The 26,231-nt window shown below is 51.7% G+C and overlaps 1 protein-coding gene across 5 annotated transcripts in view; it reads left to right on the top strand.

Annotated features, from left to right (window-relative positions):
• The window catches only part of MVB12B (multivesicular body subunit 12B), a 188,909-nt gene that overhangs the window by 147,832 nt on the left and 14,846 nt on the right, over positions 1-26,231 (top strand). For all 5 annotated transcript variants that reach the window (XM_070518744.1, XM_044778753.2, XM_070518742.1 and 2 more), the window contains exons 8-9: positions 16,897-16,952; positions 19,593-19,652. In XM_070518744.1, coding sequence (XP_070374845.1) covers positions 16,897-16,952; positions 19,593-19,652 — 116 coding nt within the window. The remainder of the gene's footprint in view (positions 1-16,896; positions 16,953-19,592; positions 19,653-26,231) is intronic.

The raw sequence follows: 26,231 nt of genomic DNA, 5'->3' as shown, positions 1-26,231 counted from the left end.
ACAATGCCTTGCTGCCTTTTCCATTGTTGTCCCCAGTGCGCCGGTGCATGTGGCCGTCAGCACCCCCACGATTCCCGCCCGCAGGCCGGCGCTGTGGCTCTTCGAGGATCGTCGTCTGTCGTCTTTGCATCACGCTGCGGGGGGAATAGTTTGCATAGATTCCCAAGTTTGTAATTAAAACAATTGAGAAACAATTTTCACTATATAAAAGAAAAGAATAGCTGAACAGGAAGTCTGTTTTAAGCAGATGGTGTGCTGTGAGCCATGTAGAAATATTATTTTATCATCAACCCGGCACAGTCATCTCAAGACTTGAAAGAAACTAAGGGAACATCTTTTCTACCAACCCAGCGTTTTTTTAGGGCCTAATATCATTTCACATTTAAAGGTGACAGCAGTATCTTTAACGTTTTTCTATTGGATTAATAACGTTTAATGTTCAAAGCAATAAAGCGAAATGTTTTCGTGAGGGTGCTTTATATCACCAGTGGAAAATCCAAGTTAAAAAGAAAGACCACACACACAAAGTAATAGATGTGGAGAACCATAAACTCAGAAGGGAGACTGGGCGTGCAGGTGGTTTCTCAGAGCCCGTGGGTGTGCAAGGCTTGCAGCCCCGGCCGGCCTGGCGCCAGGAGGGGCTTCGCGCTCTTGGCAAGGGAGTGCGCGGAGCCCTCGCCCACTCCCCAGCCATTCATCTCCACCCAGCAGCGGAATATGACAATGTTAGCATTTTTCATTTCCCTGACGTTACCATTAATAAAGCAATGATCCAAAAGGGGCTCTGCTGAGTCTGTTCTTTATGCTCCCATCACTCACGACTAGATAATTTCACACAGGATCGTTTTAAAATTAAATGACGATAAAAACGCTCTGCTGTTCTGTGTTCACCAGTTCATAGAAGTCTATCAAGTCATTAATGTGTCATGACAAACTGCTCGATGGATACAAGAGTAATTAATTATTTGAATAAATAACAAGTTGAGCTTGGGGGCTTTGAACCGCAATGACATACGCATCCCATTAAGGGCGTCTTGGAACCTTTTCAGGGCACTGGTATGAAGAGTTAAAATGCAGGCCAGGGTATTGGAAATGATGGAAAACAATTTCGTAAACACAGGGCAATATTTTACAGGGAGAAAGCCAAAGGGTCACATCTCCGCGCCCACATGGCGCTCGGTGTTCAAAGTTCTCCGGCAGCGGCCATTTCGAGATACCACTTCATCAGTGATGGTTTCAGAGAACAATTATACAGATTTTCATAATCACCATTAATCTCTGCATATTTTTCAAGATAATTACAGCAATTATTATTTAGATTTCTCTTTTTATATGCCCATTGTAGAAAGGAACAAGTGCTTATTATACTCGATAGTTCAAAGAACCTTGGGTTAGAATTCTTTGTCATCCCTACGCTCATTATTTCAACTCATGTTGCCTCTGAAAGTTCATCAGCTCTAGAAATTAGAGTTATATTCACAGGCTCTATTATTAAATCTTAAGGTTGAGCTCAGACGGCGGATGGTTAAATTGTTCGTCTGAGGGACTGCTGAGTTCCGTCGGAATTACTGTCAGGTGGCGGGAGATGTCCCTGACAGGTGCAGCCAGAGACGGGTGGCAGCCTCACTCCTGTTTTCCATGATAGACTTACAAAGTGAACTAACAACCAACATTTAGAGAATACATTTTTGTGACATGCCCTTTAAAAGTTAATATTAAATCTGAAATCTGGGTAATCTGTGGCATCGTGCTTCATAGACACGGCAACTGGGTAGAAGGGAGCGCATGCCCTGGTGTTTCCGAATCAAAGCGGGCGTCCATGCAGGTGACAGTTCGGTCTCAAGCTGTGCCTTTTCGCTCAAATCCCCATGGTCCAGAGAGCTTGTCTGTTGGAGCCAAATGTGGGGAAGGTGAGGTACTGCTTTCAAAAGACGCCATTTCTCAGGGGACAGTTTCTTGAACATTCTGCTGAGATTGGAAATGCCCCTCTGTGTGTGTGGTGTGGGTGCTCCTGTGCCCCATCCCAACCATGAGCGTTATCTCACAGTCTCCTGTCATTCCACGTCCGTCTGTGGGGACTGTCAGAGCCAACCCACCTCAGCCAGACGCTGAGAGTCCAGCTTCACGAGGGGGAGGATGGCTAGGCCTGTGGTTTTGAACGGGGAAGTCCAGTATTCTTTTTTAAAGTGAGAAAAATATGAGACATAGAAATGCCTTTTTTTCTAGGGGCCGGCCCGGTGGCATAGTGGTTAAGTTCCCACGCTCCACTTTGGTGGCCCATGTTTCATGGGTTTGGAACCCGGGCACAGACCTACACACCACTTGTCAAGCCATGCTGTGGCGGCATCCCACATACAAAACAGAGGAAGACTGGCACAGATGTTAGCTCAGGGCCAATCTTCCTCAAAAAAAAAAAAAAAGAAGAAGAAGAAAAGAAATGCCTTTTCTTCTTTTCAAATTAAGTTTTATTGTTCAGTTGTGACCTGGTTCGAATGCACACAAGCAGTGTCTTCCACAAACACAATAGGTTGGATGTCGATTGCTGTCGGACTTTCTTTGGCCCCAACCTCTCCATCCCTGTGACTGGTCTTTGGAATCACCTGGCAGCTTAGGGGGGATGGAGCTGGGGCCCACTCAGGCAGTGTCCTCACAGGGCTCACCCCGACCCCAGGGCTCGGGCCGTCACTCCAAAGCTCTCATCCTGGAGTCTGGTTCACGTGGGGGGCCACATCCTGGGAACTTGGTCCCGCTAGCCAAGGTCAGGAGACCTCTGTGCTGTGGTACCAAATTGTCACATCTTGTACCATTCTTCTTTAACCTGCGGGCAGTCTCTTTTCAAATCCTGAATTTATATCAAGGTTCTACCTTCCCAGTGTGTGTGGTCCGCCAGCCCACTGTCCTGTTATTAAAGTGCTCAGGCAAAGAAGCAAGCAGTTCACAGCTTCCTCGTTGGTCATGGACTCAGAGTAAAGGGGTTGGAATGCCCCTTCTTCACAGAGCCCTGCAGGATTCCCATGCTGGATAGGGGCCTGCGCTCATCCGCCTGTCCATCACCTCGTTCTCGCCAGCTCTGGACTAGCGTGGAGCTCGTAATCCGGGGAAGGGTGTTGGCACCAGTGATCAGAGCACATTGGCGGCTGGAGAACAGACCGCTGAGTCCAATGAGCCATAGCTCGGGAGCACCCCCCCACCAAAGGGGTAACATTTCATCCAGGTTCGGGGGTCCACAGGCAGGAATGGGCGTTCCGGGTTGAGCCAATGGCAAAAAGAGCACGTCGCGTACAGACACATGACCCAGCCAGGCAATGGTGAGTCGGTTGGGGGAACTGGATCCTGGGCGTAGGGAGCAGGCTGGGAGGGGCAGCCAGGCCACAGAGCTGGGTTGGAGTCACCCTGTGAGGACTGGACTAAGGCATTTGGACGTCACCCTGTAACCTTTAGGAAACACTTCAAGTTTTTAAGTAAAGGCACGAGGAGACCTGCATTTGGAAGCTGACTCTGGAGGTCTCTGAGGTGGCGTGTTTGTCTCGGGCGTGAGCGGCGTTCCCTGGGGGAGTGCCCAGAGGACACTCCGTGACCTCTTCAGACTCCACACACCTTCCGTCCACTCTCTCTTCCTGATCTCACTTTCCTGCTTCCACCTTTGGGTGACCTCTTCATGTCCCCTAGGAGGGCGTTCCTACCCCGTCCTTCGTGTGGTGGGAAGGCGGTGGACTTTCAAAGCTCTCCCTTTCTGCCCCAGCTCTGCCATTTTCCTGTTTTGTGGCCCTGACAAGTCCCTTCCCTTCTGGGCTTCAGGTCCCTTTGGCAGCGTGGGGATGGCGACATCCCACAGGGCCATCAGGAGGTTTAAATGGAATGTGTGTAAGTGCCCGACATGCTCTTGCCCTGGGCAGGGCTCTCCAGAGTGGTGGATCAGGATTCTTCCCACACCCATCCATCTGGGACACCGGCTCTCCTTGCCCTTTGCTTCCAGGAGAGGAAGGGGAGGCCTCTGGCCCAGAAGCTACAGTTACCCTTTGTTTAAGTAGAACCTGGATGAGGGTTAGAGAAATCAGCTATTACCTACGATGGGCCAACCCTGGTGGATTTTGTAAACTGCATCCTCTGGGGTTAAATCCAGGGGCTCGAATCACCGATTTGTATTTAATACTTATGGTGATTCTTATCATTTGTGAGACTGAAGAATGTCGGAGCTGGAAGGAGTTTTAGACACCATCTGGCCCAGGGCTGCCCAAACCCACTTGCACATTAGCATCACCTGGGAGCTTGGAAGATGTGCTGATGCCCAGGGCCCACCCCACAGAGCGAGTCAGTCAGAACCTCTTGGGGAGGAATAGCAAGCAGTGGTAATTTTTTTAAACTCGCTGGATGAGCACCAGCAGACTCACTGATCGAGCCCGTTCACCCACAGGTGAAGACACTGAGACTTGATTGAGCTGCATGTGGGCCTCCTGACTCCAAGGCCAGTTCTCTTTTCACTGTTATTTATTCAACAGATGTTGTATCCTTCTCAGTGCGTCATGGAGGAGGCTCATGATGCTGGCATGACCGAGTGTTGGTGAAGTTAGCTGGCCTCACCCAGTTAAGTGATCTTTGCCACGTTCCTTCACTCTAAAGTTACTACTTTCCCTTTTGTAATTAGTATGTAATTTTTGGGAGGTACTTTAGGACTAGGTAAATAGCTCACTCATCAAATTTTCACCTACTAGTGTTAGCATCTGTTGGTTTTCATAATTCCATCATTCCTTCAGTATTTCTTAGTTGGCATTTTGTTGTGAAGGAAGAGCTTTCCTATATCCCCAACTGACGTGTATTGGTGTGGGCTAGTGGATTCTTGTTCATTATTGTCATTAATTATTTTGATATTCAAATTATTCTAGATTTAGCCAGTGGGAGCCCCTTCAAGCTGGCTCCTGTGTCCCTTTGCCACAGTACCGTGAATCTTTGAGAATGTCTTTACTTTCTCGGACAACAAGATGTCCGGGGCTTGTTCCTTCCCTTTCCAGCCCTAAATCAGCTGTTTTCTAAAAAGCATTTTTCTTTTAAAAGAGAACACTAGACACCAAAATCTGGGCACTGGGTGTGCTCATTGCTGCTAGGCCCACAGCAGATAAATATATGTGTGTATGTTTGAGTAGATATGCATACATATAAATGTTCATGCATATATGCACATACGTATATCTATATCTACTTACTAAAACCAAGTTTATACTGATACCTCCCATTGTTTTGCCAACTTCTCTTCCTCAACCTGAGCACTACGTGTTAGCATCATTCAGTGTTCTGTCCTGGACCTGGCTGTCTTCTCACGGTGTTTTCTTCCCAGAATATCCCACCTTCTCTCCTGGCCTCAATTATCACCATGCTGGTAACTCCAAAACTAGCCCCCAGGCCTCACTTCTGTGCTCCCCTCCGGGTAGTCCTCACCGACCAGTCTTGCCTCCTCGATCATGATGTGCCAACCAGTGTTGACTGACCTCTTCCCTTGGACGTCTCACAGGCCCCTCAAACCCAGCACATCCAAAATGGAACCCAGCACCTTACACCTGCGCTTCTCCGCTAACCCCGCAACCCCCCATGTCAGCAGCGGCACTCCATTCTCCAGCTGTTGAAGCCAGAATCTCGGAGTCACCCTGGACTCCAACTCCTCCTCCCTCGCCCTTTCACAGCCAGTTGCCAGGTCTCTTGATTCTGCCACCTAAATATCCCTCGATCCGCCCCGTGTCCTCTGTTCTTACTGTCACAGTCCTAGTCTGGGCCACCAGCATCCCTCGCCTGATTTCCCATCAGAGCCTCCTCCCCGTGATCCTGCCTCCAGCCTCATGCCCCTAACCCGTTCTTCTCTCCACGGCTGGGGAGACATTCCTAGACTATGAACATGACCATGTCTCTCTCCAGCTCAAAAACCTTTCAGTGGCTCCCCAGGGACCTCACGGTGCCATCCAGGCCTCTTAAACTGGCAGTCAAGGCTCCTTATGAACTGGGCCCTGGTTGTCTCTCCACACCCTTGCTCCTGTGCAACTGTTAAAAAGAGTGAGATACATCTACAGCTACCGACATGGACACTCTCTGACAGGTGAAAAAGAGCACATTGCAGAACAGCTAATTATGCCGTGATACCATTTTTATTAAAAACACAAACACGTACAAGACAAAATTCTGTATTTCTTCTATACATGCAGACATGCGTGTAAGTGCCTGGGAAACGGGCTGGGAGGACCCCGAGGACTGTGCACAGACCGTGTCCAGGGCTGGCCCTGGGATGGGGGCTCTGGATTCAAGGGGCGCTTTAATTTAGCTGTACTGTTGGAATTGTTTCTTTAGAAAATGTATTCATTTATTGACGGGTTAAGAAAACTACAACTTAAAAATATATAGGAGTTGGTTCTGAGGAGGTAGAAAGGAGCCCTCGAACAGAAAGTGCATCTTCGTGCCCGTGGGGCCCCAAGCCCTGCGAGCAGCCGCCGGAGCAGGCAGCTTGGCAGTCGCCGGCCAGGCCTGCCCTGTGCCGGGTCTTCACCCTCAGTAACACAGCAGTGGCTGGGCTTGAACTGCTTCCGTATATCTTAGGCCGTGCCTCCCTTCCAGAGGAATGTCGTCGCTCCTGGTGGCAACACAGCTGCTCGGACCCTCGTCTCTGCTTTTGATTCTGCGTTTACAAAGCCCCTGTTGTTAGTCTCGAGCTCACCAAGGAGTTTCTGTGTGTGTTCACTGTGGGCAGCAGGTGTGAACACATGTGACTTACCTAGGAGCCCCTCAATAATCCAAGTACCTTTTTACCCACATGGAAAAGTGTCACTTAGTTGGATTTTATCTTTACTTTGAGAAAAATGCCATTGGTCTCTGCCCCAAGCCATTAAATACTTATGAAGTTTAAAAAAGCAGTTCTGTAGCGGGGTGAGAATGTTCTCGTTCGTGCGTTTGGAGCTTCTCGTGGGTGTAGAGCATAGGGCAGCCGCCCGTGGCCCAGCCTCCCGTAGCCTCTGCCCTCCCAGCTCCCACAGCTGGCAGACACCCACCCTGAACCTGCAGGCAGCGTCCTGCTGCAAAACCACGCTGGACCCCGTGGGTGGCTGCTCTGAAAGGAGGGGCCCACGAGCTGGAGGCCCCCAGATTCCTCCCAGGGTACTGGGATGTGGACAGGCGAAATGGGCCCCGCGACCAAGGTGACAGCTGCTGGCAGGTGTTCCAGGTAGAGATGGGGGGCAGAGAAATGAGTGTGGGGGCAGAAGGGCTTCCTCATTGCCTCCGCCAAATAGAACCTCAGAGAAGACTCGTTTGTGGTGTGAAGGCACCTTCATGTGGAGAGTATGGCATTTCCAGGTGACCTGGCCAGTTAACCTCCCGACACCCAGGGGCACTTTTCTTCACTTTACCTCTGGGGCCCTTTTCCAGGGGCCGTGAGCAGCCGGGCCTGGCTTGGCCTTGCTCCTACAGTTGCGCTTGACCTGTAACGCCAGAGACAGCAGATGAGGGGAGAGCCGCGGTCCGGGGACCCCGTGCATCTTCCTGGGCAGGCATTGCTTCCGCACCTCCAAAGCCTTTGGATTGGGATTCACAGCCCAGGGTTGCAGAATTTCCTGTGGCCGCGTTTCTGTTTTTATGTAACAGTAGGTAGAAAAAGAAAAAGATCTACCACCTCGGAAGGGCATCTTCCTCTAGGGCAGTGAGGATGATGATGGCAAGGGTGACAGTTTTTGAGCAGTTAGTTTGTCCCTGGAACGTTATGTTTTTATTTCCTCTGAACTTCACAGTGGTCCACGTATTATTTCCTTCCTTCTACAGTGGAGGGAAGAGAGGCACAGAGACTAAAGAGAGACTAAACGCTCATCCCGAGTCAGAGGCAGGCGGAGGCACCGGCCTGCGTTCAGTCCTCTGAGGCCGCATTGCATTGGTCGTGCGTCCCAGCCGTGGCGCCGCGTGTCGAGTGCCTGCTGCGGGTCGGGCTGCGCTCGCTCCCTCTCAGTTGCGTTCATCCCAACAGCAGTGCTGCGAGTGGACGTGATTATCCGTCTTTGACAGATGACAGTCTGACTCGGCGGCTAAGTGACTTGCCCAAAGCCCCGTGGCCGGCGAGCGGCTGCGCCAGGCTGGTGCCAGCAGGCTGACCCGCGTCCGCTCTCCCTCCCCGCGGAGCTGCCCCTCACGCATGGGGCTCCCGAGGCTCTGAACGTGGCTGATGAATCAATCCTTTTGGCTTATGAATAACGTGGCAAAACAAATCACTTTGGGGATCCAGAAGGAAGTTGTTGGCCTTGCATAAACTCAGTTGGAACGTCACCGAGCAGACAGCTCTGGAGGCGGCTGCAGACATCTTCCGAGGAGTATCCCCGAAGTGAAATCGCCAAGAAAGGAGACCGGGCTGGGCGTTTCGGTTTGCAAATGAGTTTGAGCAATGGCCTTGAGATCTGGAGGGGCTGGCGTTTTTCCCATCACAAATGGCGGAGGACTTCTGAAACGCCACGGGAAGGGGGAGAAGAGAGGGCCGAGCCACTGATTATTTACAGCTCCGAGCCCCAAGCAGGCACACAGAATTAAAGACCTCCCACCATTCCAACTGCATTTAATTTCATTCTGAAAATGACTACCTGCCAATAAGCCGCGCCGTTCACCATCGTCTCTGCGAGTACTTCTGAGGCACTAGGACTCGAGTCCGCTTAACACCACTTGACAACTATAAGCAGATAACACTTGACACGCTGGTAATGGAGTCTTTGTATTTTTTACCACACGCTTTTATGACTCTCTTTATCAAGCATGTTGAGATTAGTACATGTGTTGATTGGGGTGTTTCCCAGTTGGGATGTCCTCGAGGGAAGGGCTTGGCAGCCCCGAGCAACTGTGGGTATTCCAAGGCAATGGAATGGCCCGAGGTCCGGAGCCCTTGGGGGTTGGTCAGTGGAGGGTTCGTGTTGAGCCTGCAGACGTCTGAGGGTGTATGTTTGGGGGGGAGAACCAAGGGATGGCTCTGAGGGATTGCCAGAGCAAGGGAAATTATGGTTGCCATAGGAAGGGGAGACCCAGGAGCTGCAGCCCTGTCCCGTTGCCAGGCAGAGTTCCTAGATTCATGGCAGAGCTGTCTGTGCAAGCAGGAATCCAGTTTAATGTCCAAACAAATACAGCATGCAAATTGGACTACTTCCCCAAGAACAGCAAAGGCAGGTATTCAGGTCAGTTGAAAAAAAAATCATCCCCTTTTCCCTTCTTTAAAATAGGGGGTGGTGTGAATACAGCAGCGGATCAGAGCTTTATTTGTTTAAACCTTGCACATCCTGTAAGCATTCACAATCCTCTTGACTTGTAGTGCCTGATTGTAAAAAGAACAGTTGAATGAGCTCATTGTTTCCTGGTTTTTTTCTTTAATGTATTTTACAAACACTCCAGTGACAGGCCTGACACGCTGATTTCTATGTACTCGCACTTCAGTTTGGGATTACAGCATTAATAACAGAGTTCCATGCATCATGCCATTTTTAAGCATGATCGTTATGATAAAGGGCATATACTTAATTACAGGCCTGCTTAATTACAGCTCTGTTCAAGCTCGTTTGTTTAGGAGAATGCTAATTGCGCTACAGAGCCTGCGGCTCATCCTTGCTTTCATCTGCTGTGGGTTGCGCCGTGCCGTGGATCAGCGTTTTGTTAAAACTGCCACCAAAAATAAAATTTTAAAAAAAAAAGGCAGAAGAAGAAAAAAACACTGTCCTGGCACTGAAAGGAAACCTGCCTAGCGCATAGCTTTTGGTCAGAGCGGAAACTGGTGTTTGCTGAGCGCCCCTCACTACCGGCCAGGCGCTCAGCTCTCTCATCTGGCTGCTTTCCCTTTCACCCTCACAGCAGCCTCCTGGGAGAGCTGTCACAGCATCCCCATTTTACAGACATGGAAACCAAGGCTCAGAGAGGTGAGGCAGCCACACGTCTGCCATCTGCTGAGAGTCAGGGGTCAGTGCTCCGTCCTTTGACCTCTCAGACCCATCCTCCTGTCACACCCACTGCAGTGCTGGACACCTCCAGCTGGACTCTGGGCTGGAATCCCCGCTCCTTGATCAAGCTGCGTAACTCCCTTCAGCCTCAGTTTCCTTGACTATAACTTGCAAGTGGTCACTTTGAGGGTTAAGTGATTTGGTGCATGTTTACCACCTAGAATGTGGTTCCAAAATGTGGATTTCCTTCCCTTCTCCCTCTTTTGTAGAACTGCGCCAGGGGAGAAGCTCTGTTACCCCCAAGGTTTGGGGGAACCTTTGTTATGTCACACTGGGAGCCGAGGGGCCTGGAGAGGAGAGACTGCTGTGTTCCTTGGAAATGCCACCTTTGGCACCAACGAGGAAGGACAGGTGCTGTCCCTTCTGCTGGGTTGTGACCACGGTTTGGTGAGGCAGTGTCCATGTGAGAACTCCAGGCTGACAGGGAAGGCATCTTGGGGGATGAAAATTTACCCCCTGAATGGTGGCTCCATGAGAGCTGGGTCCTCTCTCCTGGCTCCCTCTCCAGCTCCTCCACCATGTGTCACTGCGTGGGACTCGGCAATAGACCGAATGCCAGAACGAGTATCGCGGTCTCTCAGCACTAAGAGTAGTGAAGTCCAAATACTGGCTTCAGCTGGGAAAAAGGAAGGCAGGCAACGTGCTCCCCGACGAGAAGCCAGGACGGAGAGGGTTGCTGAGCACTCTTCTGGAAGACATGAAAAATGTGTGCCATTGATTTTAAGAATTATGTTTGGCAAACCTCTAGATATTTTAAAATATGGAAAGGCTGCCCAGATAAGGAGACTAGAAATGGACGGTATGGAATTAGAAGGGGATTTAGGGGCTGGCCCGGTGGTGCAGTGGTTAAGTGCGCACGTTCCGCTTTGGTGGCCTGGGGTTCGCCAGTTCGGATCCCAGGTGCAGACATGGCACCACTTGGCAGGCCATGCTGTGGTAGGCGTCCCACATATAAAGCAGAGGAAGATGGGCATGGATGTTAGCTCAGGGCCAGGCTTCCTCAGCAAAAAGAGGATTGGCAGCACATGTTAGCTCAGGGCTAATCTTCCTCAAAAAAAAAAAGAAAAAAAAGAGGATTTAGCAGTCCTATAGATCAGCTTTCTACCCAACACACCAAATCCCTCCCTAGCTCCCCAACAAGTGGCCGTCTACCTGGACCCTCGTCCCCCAGCTCTGCTGGTCCACCCTTACACCAGAGCAGAGTGCGTCTTCCCAGAGGAGGGCAGGGTTTCCCCCATCTCTTTCATACCTCTTCCTGTGACACTCTGAGAATGTGTGCAGACATTCGATCACATTTACCTTCAAGTCTCCTTGTGTCTGGACCAGAGCCCCATCTTGCTGCATTTCCCATGTGCTAGACACAGCACTGGGCTCTGGGGTGCTGGGCAGGGGCGATGATGAACAAAAAATGGACAGGAGCCTGCCTTCCTGGAGCACCAGGCCTGATGGCTTCTGGTCCCTCACCATCCTGGGCCTCCTTGTGGACCACCTGGAATGCCCCTCTGAGAATGCAGTCCCAGCACTGAGATCCACACTCAAGCTCAGAGCAGACCAAGATGGCGCCAGGTCCGCAGCACTGTAGCTTAACTCAGCATCCCTCCCACTCTGCATAGTCACATCACATTGTTGACTTACTCAACTACAAAGAAGTCTTTTTTTGTATCTTCTGTTATCCCACGTCTCTTTCATTCCATCTAATGCAGCTGGTTTTTTGGACCTAAAGTTCATGACTTAACACTGACCTTTAGTAAATTCCATCTGTTAAATTTAGCCCCAAATCCCAGCTTTTTGAGGTCTTCATTGGATTTCTCTCCGTTATCCAGTTTATAGACTGTCCACCCAGACTCCCCATCAGCCACGTGTTAGATAAGCCCACTTATGCATGTCTTCATTGAAGTAATTGATAACGCCCTGGGCACCCTCCAGAGAGGTCGCTCGAGGTCAGCATCAATCTATTAATCAACTTCTTGAGCATCTAGTCCAACCAGTTATGGATTTTCCTACCCTTAACATTGTCCAGCCGTATTTATCCGTCTTGACCACATGGGTAACATGAGAGATTTGTCAAATGCTTTGCTAAAATCCACGTTCTTTCAGTCTACCATAATCTTTGATACACTAGATTTTTAGAATAAATGAAATTTGGCCAGCAGATCATCTGCTTAGCAAACTCTCACTGGCTTCCGGGGACTCTGGCTTCCCTTTTAAGGGGACTTCACACCTGGACAAGAGCGTCCTGTTCCTCTTAAGCCAGCTTGCATTCGGGAGCTTCAGCCCATAGGAGCCTACCGACTGGCTTTCTTTTCCTTTGAGTTTGTTAAAGTCCTTTCTAGGAGAACATGAGGAGCCTCTGACTGTGCCTGTCTTCCTGTCTTGAACTCTGAGATAAAGCGGTAATTTACCCCAAAGTCCCCACCTCTCTCCCTTCACCATACCGCTCCTCCTCACGGTCGGGTTAGATCTGCATGGTTCTCCTCACCGTCTCCTCGGCCGCTAAGCCCCGTCAGGGCCACCACGGTGTGAAGGCCACCACGGTGCTGCCTCCTGCTTCTCAAACAGTCTCGGGAATGCCTCCTCCCCTTCTTCTCTTTCAACGGGCTGCCTTTGGCGTGATCCCATAATGATGTCGCTTCTGGTCTTCTGTCTTCAGCCTCCTCCAGAAGTTTCTCTATGAAGAAATGAACTCTGAGCCTCCCTGAGGACCAGAAGGTGTGCCTTAACCAAACACCTTGATTGTTCACGCGGGGGATTGGCCCTCGGCCCCAACAATTCTTTGCCATTCTCCAGAAGGTCTGGGAGGGAGGACCTCACCTCTGGAAGGGAGGGCGGGGAAGGGCCTGGGGGTGAGCAGAGTCCTCGAAGGAAGTCTCCTGTAGGGCCGCTCAGAAACCCCGGAAGGGACGAGTGGCCGCGCACCCTCCTTATCCACTGCTTCCCTCAGTCTCTCTTAGAAGCCAAGAGAGGGCCTTTTGAAAATGTTACATGTGTGTACACATATGCATACACGGGTACATATACATATATAATACATATATAATATAAAATATATATTATTCAAATACACATTATATAAATATACAAGATATAAAATAGATGTTTATATATGATACCTTATACATTTATATATCTATGTAAAATTTTATTTTTGTATATAATATATACATATGTACATAAAAAATGCTGTTATTGTTAATACCCAAGTTTTACAAGTTACTTTTTTCTGGGTCTTGCTCCCTTTCTCAGTTTTTATTTGCAGCCCTCCAAGTCCAGTCAGCCAACCTGGGCAAACCCACCCTTCCCCGTCCCCTGTTGTAACTACAAGGCAGGAGCACGGCATCCCAGGAGGCTGAGCCACCGCGGTCCAGAAAGCCAGTGTGTGTTTCTAGATCTTTCTTTTCAAAGACATGATGGTCAGTTGGGAGGAGAGATAAAAACACAGTCCTGGGGGGAGCGGGGGAACTGCTGAGTGTAGGGGTGTCACCTGGAGTGAGGGAAATGTACTGGAAATAGACAGAAGTCGTGGTTGCTCAATATGGTGCATGCACCAGATGCTACGGAATTGTTCACTCTAAAACAGTTCATCTTATATTATGTGAATTTCATCTCAATAAACTACTAAAATTAAAACAACAACAATGACACCCCTCCCTGCCTGGATCTTCCCAGGCCCTAGAAGTGGTGCCCAGGGTTTTTCCGGAAATCCATGGCTTTCACCCCAGCAGCAGCAGGGTGGGTGGAGGCAGCAGCACAGCAGGCCTTCACGGGGTTTAGGGACGTGCCCCAGGCCAGACCACCCATCCACAGGGAAGCTCCCTTCCTGCTCCAGCACAGCCACTGAGCCCCTCGGGGCCCTGCCCTGTGCCCAGGACACGGGAATGCAGAGGTGACTTGTACATGCACTGCCAGGAGAGAAGACACGGCCCTGGTACCCAGGGAGGAGAGACAGGGCCTCCGAGCAGAGCCCAGAGGGCTGGCCGGGGTATAAACATAAGGGGTGAAGAGAAAGGGCGTTCTCTAAAGAGGCACAGTGAGGGGTCAGGGCCTTAAATGCCAGTGACGGCCCCACCTTGGAAATCCTCCTGTTCTCTTCCCTTTTGGGGCGCAGACGTGACTGCCAGCCTCCGACTGGGAAGGGGCCGCCCCTCGCTCTCCCGCCCGGGGCTGCCCAGGCCTCTCATTTCCTGGGGTGTCAGGCCTCTGCAGGTCTCCGCACCACCTTTCTAAAACACAAGTTCTCTAAACAAACTTTGACATTTAGATGGAAACCGCTGTCACCAGTGAGAGGCAGTTCTCTACCCTGTTGTATTGGGAAGCCCCAAGCACTAATAAGGTCTTTAAACCACCCAAGGCACTAAGCCTAGTGAATGGATGATGGGGCTTCTCAGCTTGGCGGTGTGTGCTGAAGACGTGCTCGCTGAGCACTGCCCACCGGGCATTCAGTCAGCAAGCTTCCTGAGGGGCGAGCAAGGGGCGCTCTGCTGTGGACCCTGCCGTCTGTCTAGCAGGCAGAGAGGAGCCAGGGGAGAGAGTGACATGGCCCTGGCAGGCACAACAGTGGGCTTTGAGACTTTAAAGGAGACATGAAATAGGCTGTGGCTTCTAGTGCTTGGCTTGGTCTGGCCCGGATGAGGGCTGCAGGGGAACCGTGAGAGGGAAGGCCAAGGAAGGAGCGGGTTTGGGGAGAAGGCGGAAGTGGGTCTGACCCGGGACTGTTGGCTCCTGCACACACCCACTTCCTGGCTCATAGGTCTGATCACAAAGAGCTTGTAAGAGGCCCACCCGGACACTTAGGGAGGGCGAGATAATGGTCATCAGAACCTTGACTGGCCATGGTATGGAAGAAGAGGCAGATTTGTTCTCAGAAATTCCATACGTAACAGAAGACCCAAAGACATCGGAGTCGCTGCTTGCTCCCCGCGTGACCTCAGCAGACCCCAGCCTCTCTGAGCCTCTGATCCCCAATCTATGAAATGATGGGAAATGCTGCGAGTGCCACGAGCCCGCCTGTCTCTGTGGCATCGGGTAGGGGGTGGGAAGACAGAGTGCCATGTCGGGGTACGTCCACGTCAGGTGGACAGCCGCAGGAGCTGGGACGGGTGCGTGGCCTCCTCTTAGATCTTGGGGGCACCTGGTCCTGCCCCTCTCTAGAAGGCGTTGTGGCCTTTGGAGGATCTTCCAGTCACGGACGGGTCTTTTCCAGCCATGAATGAGCATGCATGCATAGGTACTCAGATTTCACTGGTGTGCTTGAGTGTGTGACGGATTGTATAGGACGATTTGCAGCTTTTCCCCTCCGTCCTTTCTGGGAAAGCGTCACACTGTTCCCCACCCCTGGCCGGCCCTCTCCCGGGCAGGGCAGCCACGGCAGGTTGCAGGGGCCCCGCTTCGGACAGCAGCCTTGTGATGAAAGCAGGTCTCCCGTGCGGCAGCTGCGGCCAGCTGTGCTCTTTCTTTTTCTTCAGACTTAGCAGAGGAAGCTTCATTTTGTTCTCCCCTGAAATAAATTAGGAACATAGCTTAAAATGAGCCATTTGGCTCGTCTGGCTGATCAGAGAAGATTTGTCCCAGATTTCTTGCTCTTATTTCCTTGACTTCTTTCTGCTTCTGAGGTTCTCCTTTCTTAGGGCTGAAAAATTTGCCTCCCGCTTGTATGCCAGAGATGTCCCCATTTTGGAAGACAGCGAGGGGGAAGCACAGAGCATCATTTCTCAGGCAACCCACTCACTAAACTTCTATTCTGTCTCTCTATTCCTTCCTACAACCACAACTTACCAGAAAACCATGACCCTCAGGGTGAGGCCCCCATGCTGACTGCTGGGCTACGGGTCCAGGCACAAACAGCCGGGACCAGGAAGGCCAAATGTGGCCTCTGCTCCTCCCGACTCTGCTCAGACCTGATGGAGAAGCCTCCATGCCTCTCTCCCGCTCAGCTGCCGAGCCTTTACCCTGGGAGGCCCGTGACGCTCTGTCCATGCGACCTGCTCAGCGTGCCAAGGTTTCCAGCACTGACGTGGCGTCAGAGTCCTCCTCTGACGTTATAATTCATCAAGAGCACTTATCCTGGGAAAGAATGCGCTAGTGGAGGCAGTTCCAATGACCTGGGGACACAGTGGGTGGAGGGGTGTGGAAAAGGAACTGTACCACTCACCCCCACCCCGTGTCATGTGTGCAATTGCTGGGGACCCATTCCGCCCTTCTCGTGTGTCCTGTTAAAACCAAGCAGACACAAACCATGAGTCAGCCCACGGAGCCTGGGACTAATGACCAAGAGTCAGCGATGGTGGCCGTGCAGCTCCCACCCACTGAGCCCTACTGTGTGCGGGCACTGTACACACCTCCAGCTCACACACACCCCTTTAACGCAGGCCGTGCCATCCTCTTTTTAAACGTAACTTGAGAAGCTTGGATTCAACCCAGTCTGTCTGACTCCAAAACTACTCTGTTCTCCAACCTTGACCTTTCCCAGGAGGCCGACAGCCTGGGACCTGATATCACTCTCAGGGGGAGAATGTCTGACGGGCATGCTTACTGCCCACCTCCTCCCAGGGCACAGCTCTGTCCCCTCTCAGCCCTCGTGCACCTCTGCCCTGCCGTCAGCCCCTCCGTGGCTCCCATCACTTACAGATCGGACGCCAGACTCCTAGGGTGGGCTCTAGACCCTTCTCTGCTCCCACAGCTCTTGTCTGCACATCTGCCTGGTGTTCAGGGGACATGCGGGGCGTCTGCCTCCATCACCAGGTGTGTGTCCCGGGAGCAGGGGTGGTACCTGCTCCCCCCGACACTCACCTCTGCACATGTCAGCTGGCTCCAGCCTCTGACTCACTTGTACCGTCCGTGTCAACATCTCAAGTTACTGAACATCCATGGTGTCTGAAATGCCATTCTGTCTTTTTTTCTTCTTTTGCAGCAATGGATGGTGTGCCTTTTATGATTTCAGAGAAGTTTTCTTGTGTTCCAGAAAGTGTAAGTTTCATGCATGATTGCCCTTCCCTTCCTCCACCCCCAGCCTGAGCTCCCTCCACCTTGATTTCACCGCACAGCACACGGGCTATCCTGGCGGCCTCGTGCCCCGTGCCTCATTGGGATCATTTCTGCCCGCCTGTTGTCCACCCTGGAAGCTCAGCCCTGCAGCAGCAACAGACAGGGCTGCCTGAGAGCTGGCAGTGAGTCCTCTTCCTCTCTGGGCCCCTTCAGCTGGTGCTGCACATAGTAGGTACACATAGCAGGTGCTTGAGAAGTGAAAGAAAAGATCAGATAGGGGTTGAGGAGGGAGTGAGACAGACTAGCAGAGAAACTCACATGCAGCCGAGACTTTTCATTTCAAATGTGATGATAAATTGAACTGAAATTTGCCAGTTGTGAATATTCTTGGTTTCCAAGTTCAGCTTGATAATTTTTGTTCTTTTTCCTTTAATGATGACAATGTCCTGCAGAAAGAAGGCTCCCCATTTTCCCATTGTAATTGCTGCATTCTGTGATAACCACCTTCTCTGTTCTAACTCAGGGGCCCCCGAATAGCAGGCCAGCATTGACCCCATGATACACGTGAGCGAACCGAGGCCCAGGCTGGTCCCCGAGCTATCTTTAGTGACAGGGGGACTGAGTGGGCTGGCTGGGCCCGAAGGCTGGACCATAGAGGCACCTGCCACACACATGCACGGCGTTGGGGGGCTGTGGACTGGGGCTGCAGACCCCGCCTTGCACTCTGGGGCCCTCTTTCGGATGGCGCCTGCCCCCCAGGAGGGCAGTGGCCCTCCCTTAGCTGTGCAGGGCTGGCCTATGCCACTCAATAGACTTGTTTCTGGGTTTTTTTTTTATCCTTTCTGCAGAACTTTGCTTTGAGTAGCTAATAGACATGAAGGCCCCCGTTTGGGCACCAGCTAACGAATCCTTCAGTGTTTTTCTTGGATCCAGCTTAAAACCACCCGGCTTGCGATTTGACCTGCTCTGTAGTTTCCATTTTCATGAAATATAATAGGCCTCCTCTGAACCCTTCTGGTAAGCAGCTTAATCTTGAAAAATGCTCGTGACGTGACATGCGGAGCATGAGTAACTTCAGCCGACTCCACTTGGCCACGTTGCCATGGAGACGCTGGCGCCTCTCCCGCCTGCTCCCTGCGAGAGGCTGCTCTGTCCTGTGCACCGGCTCCAGTTGGGAAAGTTTAGTGGGGCAGTTAGAGCCTAATGATGCAACAGCTGGACCTCGGCTGGCTCCCGGGCAGTGTGGGCAGGCGGCCCTGTTCTCCTGCCACTCGGGCTGGCAGCGGGAGAGAGCCGAACTGGTTTGTGGCTCCTGGCAGAGCAGCCCGAGAGCTGAGAGCCTCGTTTGGTGGCCCTGTCCCAAGATTGCCCTCACAAGCGTGCTACCTCCGGTGCTCTGCCGACTCAGCAAGCGCTCAAGGCGCGAGGACTTGGGCCAAGTCGAGTGCCGAGCGCTTCCCTGCACTTCTCTCGTTTAACCCTCCCAGCAGCCAGGCCAGGAGGGCTGCCCACGCTGCTTTTTCACAGGAGAGGAAATGATGAAGCGATTTAACGATGTAACGTGTGGCTGCATCACGAGGAGGCGCTGAGCCCAGTTTTGAATCTGGGTCCCTGGACTCGGGAGCCAGCCTCCCCTTTCTACATGCCTCGCAGGAAATCCCTGCTGGCCAGGCTGGGCTCTCACTCTGCCCCCACCCTCAGGCCCTAGTTCAGAGCCATGAGGACCCCAGGGTTTTGTCGGAGACTCACGTTTCACCTGTTCATTCCTGGCTGCCAGCTGCTGGCCTGGGCTCCAGGAGGCTGGGCCGGTGCCCCTCTTGGAAATCCAGAATGCTAATGTGCCCAGAGGGGGCTCAGAGACAGAGCTCCCTCTGCCCTCTCACCGTGCATCTCAGCCCAGCCTTCTCTGGACCTCCAGCTGACCCCTGTGTATTTGATTTTTCACACTGTCTGTTGAAAAGCCAGCATTTTCAGAGAAAGATCCCAATCTTTGTAAAATCTTAGAAACCCCATTAAAATGCAGTGTTATCCTCTTTCACTACCATTAATTTCTCAGACGATAATTGATGGGCGGTTGTTTTATTCACCTTGCGTTTTCAAAGACCTGGAATTCCCTCCAGCCCCTTCCCTGGCGGCCAAGGAGCCCCAGACAGGAGATCGGCTGCCTCGCCTCCCGGAGCTCCTTAGACCCGTCCCACACTATAGAGACACCAGCCAGGGCGGCCTCTGCAGAAGTCGTGGGCACCTCCATCCCCACCGCTGCAGAAAGAGCAAACTGGCTTTTTAGGTGGGCGGGGAGAGAAGCGAGGTGGGAGTTACTGGTGACAGTCAGCGTCTTTCAGGAGCGCCGTGGCCGTGCTACAAACAGAAGACTAAGCAGGGACCCCACCAGTAGGGTCCTTCCCCACTGACGGCGAGGTTTCCTGGAGCACGCTCCTGTTCCTGGTCCATTCACCCTCGCTAGTCACTAGAGGGTCATACCGCTGGGTTTCTCTGGAAGAGGGGTGGAGAAAACTCGAGATCACACAGGGTGGTTCGAGGTGTCACAGTTGTTGTGCATAAAAGCAGATGTGAAGAAGCATTTTGAGCTGATTAAAAGGATGACTCGATCTGTGTTTTCAGATGCAGCCCTTCGATCTCTTGGGAATCACCATCAAATCTCTGGCAGAAATTGAAAAAGAGGTAAGCAGGCCGCCCAGGGTGGGGGCAGCAGGGCCTGGCCGTCACTGCTCACCCCGGGCTTCTCGTCCCGCTTAGGGATCTGCTCCAGGAGCAGCAAGGACCTCGACGTTGGGGGGGCCTCTGAGGAAAACACTTTCATTTCACTCAAATTTATTTCTTAGAAAAAGGAACTCACTTTTAATGTGTTCATTATTTCAAGTCAAACATGACCAGCATCTCCCTGTCTTCTCCAAGTCAGAAGGTTTTAAGTGACGGACAGAAAAATCAGTTGTGCTCCATTGTTTTAAAAAGGTCTCAGCTTGAAGAAGGTGGAGGTTGGGGGCAGGCACAGAGTGGACTTGTCGTCCTCCTTCTGTTTTATTGTTTGCTCCCGGGAGGGGTGTGGGGAAATGTCCGAGCCTTGTCGTAACTTAGAGGGAGGATCAGCATACATCCCATTGTGCTTGAAAGCCAGACCCCACTTGGCAGCCTGGTTTGAAACAGTTTGAATGTTTTCCTAATAAAAAAGAAAGAAATCCAAGATGGGAGTGTATGTGACAACTCGGAAGAAGGAGAGTTGAGATAATGGAATCAAACTGGAGGTCTCGTCCGCCCGCGTTTCCTGTTCCACGAGACGGCGTTAGCGTGTGCGCGTCCTCTGTTCTGTGTAGAAGGTTGTTAAGCAGTCACATGCTCGCAGCCAGCTCTCCTTGGAGAGGAACATTTGTCTCAAAGATGGAAATGGTAGAACCATTTCAATATTCTCAGTTCCTTTGGGTTTTCTCTTGTATACCCAGCTAGCAGAAGCAGGTTGCATTATTGAAAGATGGCTGAAATCAAGGAAAATTGAATCAATGTAGTACAACAAATTTCTAAACCTGTCATAGCAAAAGCAAGACAAAAAAGTCCCCCTTTGCCTTTGATTTTCAGTAAATCATAAAAACCAATCTGATTGTCATCTGTAGAATTTTGGGGGTAAACTTAGGAGAAAGAATGGCTGGCTCCCACCTTAGAAATATATGTGTGCGTAGAATTCCGTGTCAGCCCTTCTCCAAAGCAGGGTGCCGGATGGTTCCGCCGTCTGCCTGCCCACGAACCGCCTGTGCGTGGGGTTCCGCGTAGGGTGGCGCTCGGTGAGTGTGTGTGGAAGGCCTTGGAGGGTGGCCTGCTCTGGCTGCAGGTGTGAGGCAGGGGCACGGCCTGTGACCTGTTTAGGATGGACAGGGTCATACAGACAGACGTCTGACCCCGCTCCACACTGACCAGGACACGTCACGCCCCACTCTGTGTAAGGCCGGAATAACAATAGGACCTGTCATAAGGTTTTCATGGATACTAAATGAATAGATGTGAAAAGCCAGGCAGACCAGTGCCCATCACTGCGGGTTGGGTGGCATTTACTGGAGATGGGGTGGCCGTCGAAATGTCGTGCCTTCTCTCCCCTCCGGTCCCCCACCAGCTGGCTTGCCTGGGCCCTAACAATAGCCCCATTAGTTAAGCACCTGCTGTGTTCTCAGCTCAGGGCTCCGGGCTTGACCGACATCATCACTGGGTCCCACCCCAAGCTGACCAAGGGGGCATCATTCCTCCCCATTTTGTGGGGCAGAAATTGAGACTCCGAGAGGTGAAGTCACCTACCCAAGACAAGATCGAGACCCCGTGTGTCACACTCCAAGTCCTCTCCATTGTGACTTGAAGTCTGTGGCTCCCTGTAAGGGGCTGGTGGGGACCACAGGGTGTGGGAGGCTGGTGGACCTGGGTTCTGACCCCGGCTGGACCTTTGAGGTACCAGGATGGGGTGACGTAGGTGAGGGCCCCCGTGTAGACCCCAGTGCATGTGGTAGAACCACCATAAACCTTAACTCTCTTCTCCAGTCTGAGAACTAAAATCTGGTCGAAAAACGTGTGCTTCATTAAAATGTCTTGTCTTGGTGTCAGGCACTCTGAGCACAGCCTGGCGGGGCAGACGGGTCCTGGAGTCAGCCGCCCTGGGCTTGAATCTGAGCTCCCCCACTTAACCTTTCTGAGCCTCAGTTTCCTGTTCTGTAAAATCAGGACAGTGATAAAAGTACTTAGCCCGTAGCATTTACGGGGTTTACCTGAGATGGTCACGTCAATGGCCGAGAACGGTGCCTGCCGTGGTTACTGCTCAGCAGTCATCAGCTCCTCTTGTCGTGGTCACGATCATGGTTATGACTGTTCTCCTGTCCACAGGAAGGGGTGTGAGGCCGTGTAAATCGTCCCCGTTTCAGCACCACGTGCTGCTCTGTTGCTCATGGCTGGGGAGTGACATGCCGGTTGACCAAGCCTAGCTTTATTTCTGTTTTCAGTGATGGGTTAGAAACACGGGCATTGAAGGAAACTAAAGTGGAGTTAAAGAAAATGTGGGGAAACGAGGAGAGGTTAGGACCAGAGGGTGTGTAAGACCCACAGACCCACAGATGTCATCACAGTCAAGAATGCCGTGGAGTTTTTCATTTAATCTGAGGACTTAGAAGTTATTTACGCCAGCCACCTGCATACATTTAACGGTGCATTTAACAGTGCATTTAAAAGCATGTTGCTATCCATACACTTAGGTGAATGCACTCCTTCTGCAACAACATCAGAAGATTTTCTCCATAAATAAACCTCAACTTGCTCCTGTTAGCCGCTGAACTCAGCGTTGCTCGTGGAGTTGGAGGTGGAGGAGAAGCCGTGCCACGCCCGCCTGGCCCTTCTCTCGGGCTCCATGGGTTGGCCCTGTGGGTTGGCCCTGAGCCGCTGGGTGTCCCCTTGTTGGGGAGGGTTTTGCTGCTTTCCATTACCAACAAGTCTGGCTGCCCTTGGGGTGGGGGGGCGCCTGGGGGCGGGAAGATCCCGGCTGGGGAGTTTGCTTTGCTCACTGTAAACTATTATTTTGTTGTATTTTACACTGTTAAGCCAAACGCCCTCCCCACAGAAGGTAGGAGACGGCCTTTGGGTTCAGGGGCACAGGCACGTGATCCATATCACATTTCCTTGCCCATCCTGATCCACCCCCCGCACCAGAGTGGGGGCCCACAGCGGACCCCAGCCTGCCAGCCCAAGAATTGCCTGGCACTGAGTAACAGATGGAGAGAGACAAGGTGTCACCCTAGTCGTGGGTGGGCACCCCGAGCCCCCCAGAATCCTGATGAGCTCAAGGGAGTGTGTGACTCTGGGCCCTACCGATCTCCGGGATTCCAGAGGTCTGTGGAAGCTGCTTTGTGCTAGGCAAGCCTTCCCCCTCCTTTATTCCCCCGCACCTTTTTGGGGGAGGTGGCATCACCCCGGTTTGCAGTAGAAACCTGGGTCGGGTGGTCCCAGCTGTAAAGGCAGTTGCAGTGTGTGCCCCAGGAGGCAGCACGTTGCTCCATCGTCCAGAACTGGGCAGCTGTGCTTTCCTGCCAACTTTAACTCTACTCACCCTGTCCCGCCCAGGGGATGCTTCTGAATTTAACCCTGTGCCCCATTGCTACCATTTGGCCTCAGGGTCAGGTCACTCCGTGATTGAACCCCATCACCATGTCAGCCTTGAGCTTGGTGGTCATGGGCCAAAGGGAACACACCAGTAGCCAGCCCAGGAGAGCTGGCCCTGGGAGCCCCCCACCAGAGTGGGGGCCCACAGCGGACCCCAGCCTGCCAGCCCAAGAATTGCCTGGCACTGAGTAACAGATGGAGAGAGACAAGGTGTCACCCTAGTCGTGGGTGGGCACCCCGAGCCCCCCAGAATCCTGATGAGCTCAAGGGAGTGTGTGACTCTGGGCCCTACAACAGGAAGATGACAAGGCTCGCTGGCAGTGTGGCTGGCAGTGTGGACTAGAGGTGTCTGCCACCTTGGTGCATAGGTATCATGTGTTTGCAGGGATGTTTGTGGGCTGTGTAGACAGTGGAGGCAACGTGGTGCAGGGGAAAGGATGCAGTTTTCCAGTCCAGATACCTGGGGTAGCATGTCGGACCTGCCACCTGGGTGTGACCCTGGGGCAAGCCCCTCCTCCAGTTGGAGCGCAGGCCTGACAACCGCCCCCAAGGCTGAGCCCACGCTGCTGTGCTGTTCACAGGGCCTTCCCGTGGTTGAGGCATATGCAGCTCCTGGGTTACGTTTCAGGAAAGACACCCGAGGAAGGCCATGTTTTAACATCACGATTAAAATCAGTGTACATGCGATCGAGCAGATGTTGAAGGAAAAAAAATCATTGGAAAGGCAAAACCTCTCACAACTCAGAAGTACTCAGGAGGCGTCTGTGGGTTATTGAAAATGAATGAAGCCGTGGCTAATAAAGAAACTCCAACTCAGATGCCGTCGCTCTCCTGGCTCTGGAAGATGGCGGCCACATCCTTTCTGCCTGGCCCAATCTGCCAGCACCCATACCCCTGCCGCCCGTGAACGCACGTGAGGTTTTGCTTATCTCCCCTCAGCCATGGAGGCGACCAGGGGACCAGCCAGTGGCAGCTGTCAGCAGCAACAGGAGGGTTTTCTGGCCCCGGGTGAGCCCCCTCCCCCATGGGGCTGGGTACAGCCCTTTGGCTCTGCAGGAGGGTGGTGGCCCAGTGACCCTGGGGGGCTCTGTCTGTGAAGCCCTTGCTGTCCTCCCCACTGCCCAGACCGAAGGTTCTCTCTGTTTGGGACTCGGGAAGAGAGTAATTTCGCAGCCGACCCCTGTGATGAAGCGTCGTCTCTCGGACTGAGAACATGGGCATGTAAATATTCTCCCTCTTGGCCGCTCTTTATTTCCCTTGCAAGCAGTCGCCCCATCTCTCCATCTGACGGATTCCCCAGCGTGGCCGGTGGGAGCTCCCCAGCACCGCTGTCCAGGCAGCTGCTCTGGAGATCATCCCGTGTCCCCGTTACCTTTCCTCGAGCCGTTTATCTGCCCACTGCCCCACGCTGGCCTGTGGCCCGACCCTCCGCAGCCTCGCCTCCCTCACTGACCGCTCTGTCCCTTGTCTCAAGGAATGACGGCCAGGAGACAGTGGCCTTGAGTGCAGATTTCAGGCTGCACGCGTAAAGCCATCTCCACACCTGCTGCCCACCTTCCACGGACAGGCACGGTGCTCGCCCGCCCTTCGGTGGGTACCCCGCTCAAAAACACGGCCGGGGAGGCATCCTGAGCCCACACTTCAGGGTGGAGCAGCCAGCCATTTTCACTCGACTTTAAAGCTGAAAGACAAGGGAGAGTCTAATTAGTAGAGGGACGACCTAATATTAATCACTCCCTTAAAATTGACAAGGGAGGCAGTTCATTTAACCACTGAATTGCTGCAGGTTTTTATGGGCCGCTGTTCGCAGATGTATTTAATGAAGAAGTTATAAATCTAAGGGAGCTTAAGATTTTAATTTTATACCTAAATATTTTCCTTGTTCTCGTGTTTGTAGTCAATCCTCAAGAGTGTAGTCACGTGGAATGTTCTTTAAATGAACATATTTGCTAACTGGCGTGATTTCAGTTTTTAAAACATTGGTTCCAGCAATTAGGCATTTTTTTCAGTTCCCAAATGACTAGAGAAATTCGTCTTGATTATAATTGCTCTTAGCCACGCATATCTAATTTGTGTCTTTTTAAGTGTTAATTAGTAAACAGTTTGAGCTGACATCTTTATGTGTTTGTGTGTTGAAAAATGGGGCTTATTGCTTATTTAGCTTGGGGCCGATTCCACTGGCGTTTACGTCACGACATTGAGGTGAAATTAATGGAAACACATTTGGCAGAGCGAGGTGAAAGGAATTTCTGAATTCAACTTTTGAACATCCACTTAGCACGCCTTCTGCAGGCCCCTTCAAATATATGAGACTAGCATGGATTTGGGACCTGCATATGCGGGAAGAAAGCAAAGCAGAAGATTTTTGTATCAGTAATGAAATGGCAGAGTCCCAATTTTATAAAAGCAAAATGTTCATATCCCAGCACAATTGTTCATTCTTCCCACTTTTGGAAAGCTCTCATTGTGCTTATTAAGCTGGAGAATTTTGTGGAGGGAGATGGGGCAAAATTTGTGATCCCTTTGCACCATCTAGTGGTCGGATCGTAAACTGCAACAGGAAATGAAGTACCTTCTCTCTACCTGTGAGATTGAACATTTTCACCACACAGAATCCTTTTTCTTTCTTTTTCAGTCAGGCAGCTGATATATTTTGGGAAGGAAATCTGCCTCCTTCATTTAGGAAATAAAAGTACGTTAAATAAATAGAAGTTACCCTGTCCTGCTCCCCTTTCTTATGTTGCTCAAAGATACAGAGCTGCCGCCAAATTCTTAGCTTTCACACTGAGTTGAGATGATTCCAGCCAAAAACAAAGAAACCTAATGAAAATAGATGGCCGCTCTGAAGGCACGAAAGAAGGGTTCGGCCTCTTTTGAAATGTAGGAAGTCGCTGGGGGACCACTCCTTCATAGACTCTTCGGGACCTGACAACAGCTGGGACACCACTGTGTTTATGCCACAGAGAAGCTTAGTTCTCTCCCCAGAAATTGTGGCCGATCTCTTGGGCAGTTTATCACCTTAAGCAGCTACCCTGCCAATCAGAATCGATTTCTTCACATTTAGTGTTTTCCCCGAGTTCAAAGGTTGTACATGTTTCTAAAAATGCAAACATTACAGAA

The sequence above is a fragment of the Equus asinus genome, chromosome 10 (genome assembly GCF_041296235.1).
Source record: "Equus asinus isolate D_3611 breed Donkey chromosome 10, EquAss-T2T_v2, whole genome shotgun sequence".
Classification (NCBI taxonomy): domain Eukaryota; kingdom Metazoa; phylum Chordata; class Mammalia; order Perissodactyla; family Equidae; genus Equus; species Equus asinus.
This window is presented reverse-complemented; position numbering and strand designations above follow the sequence as displayed.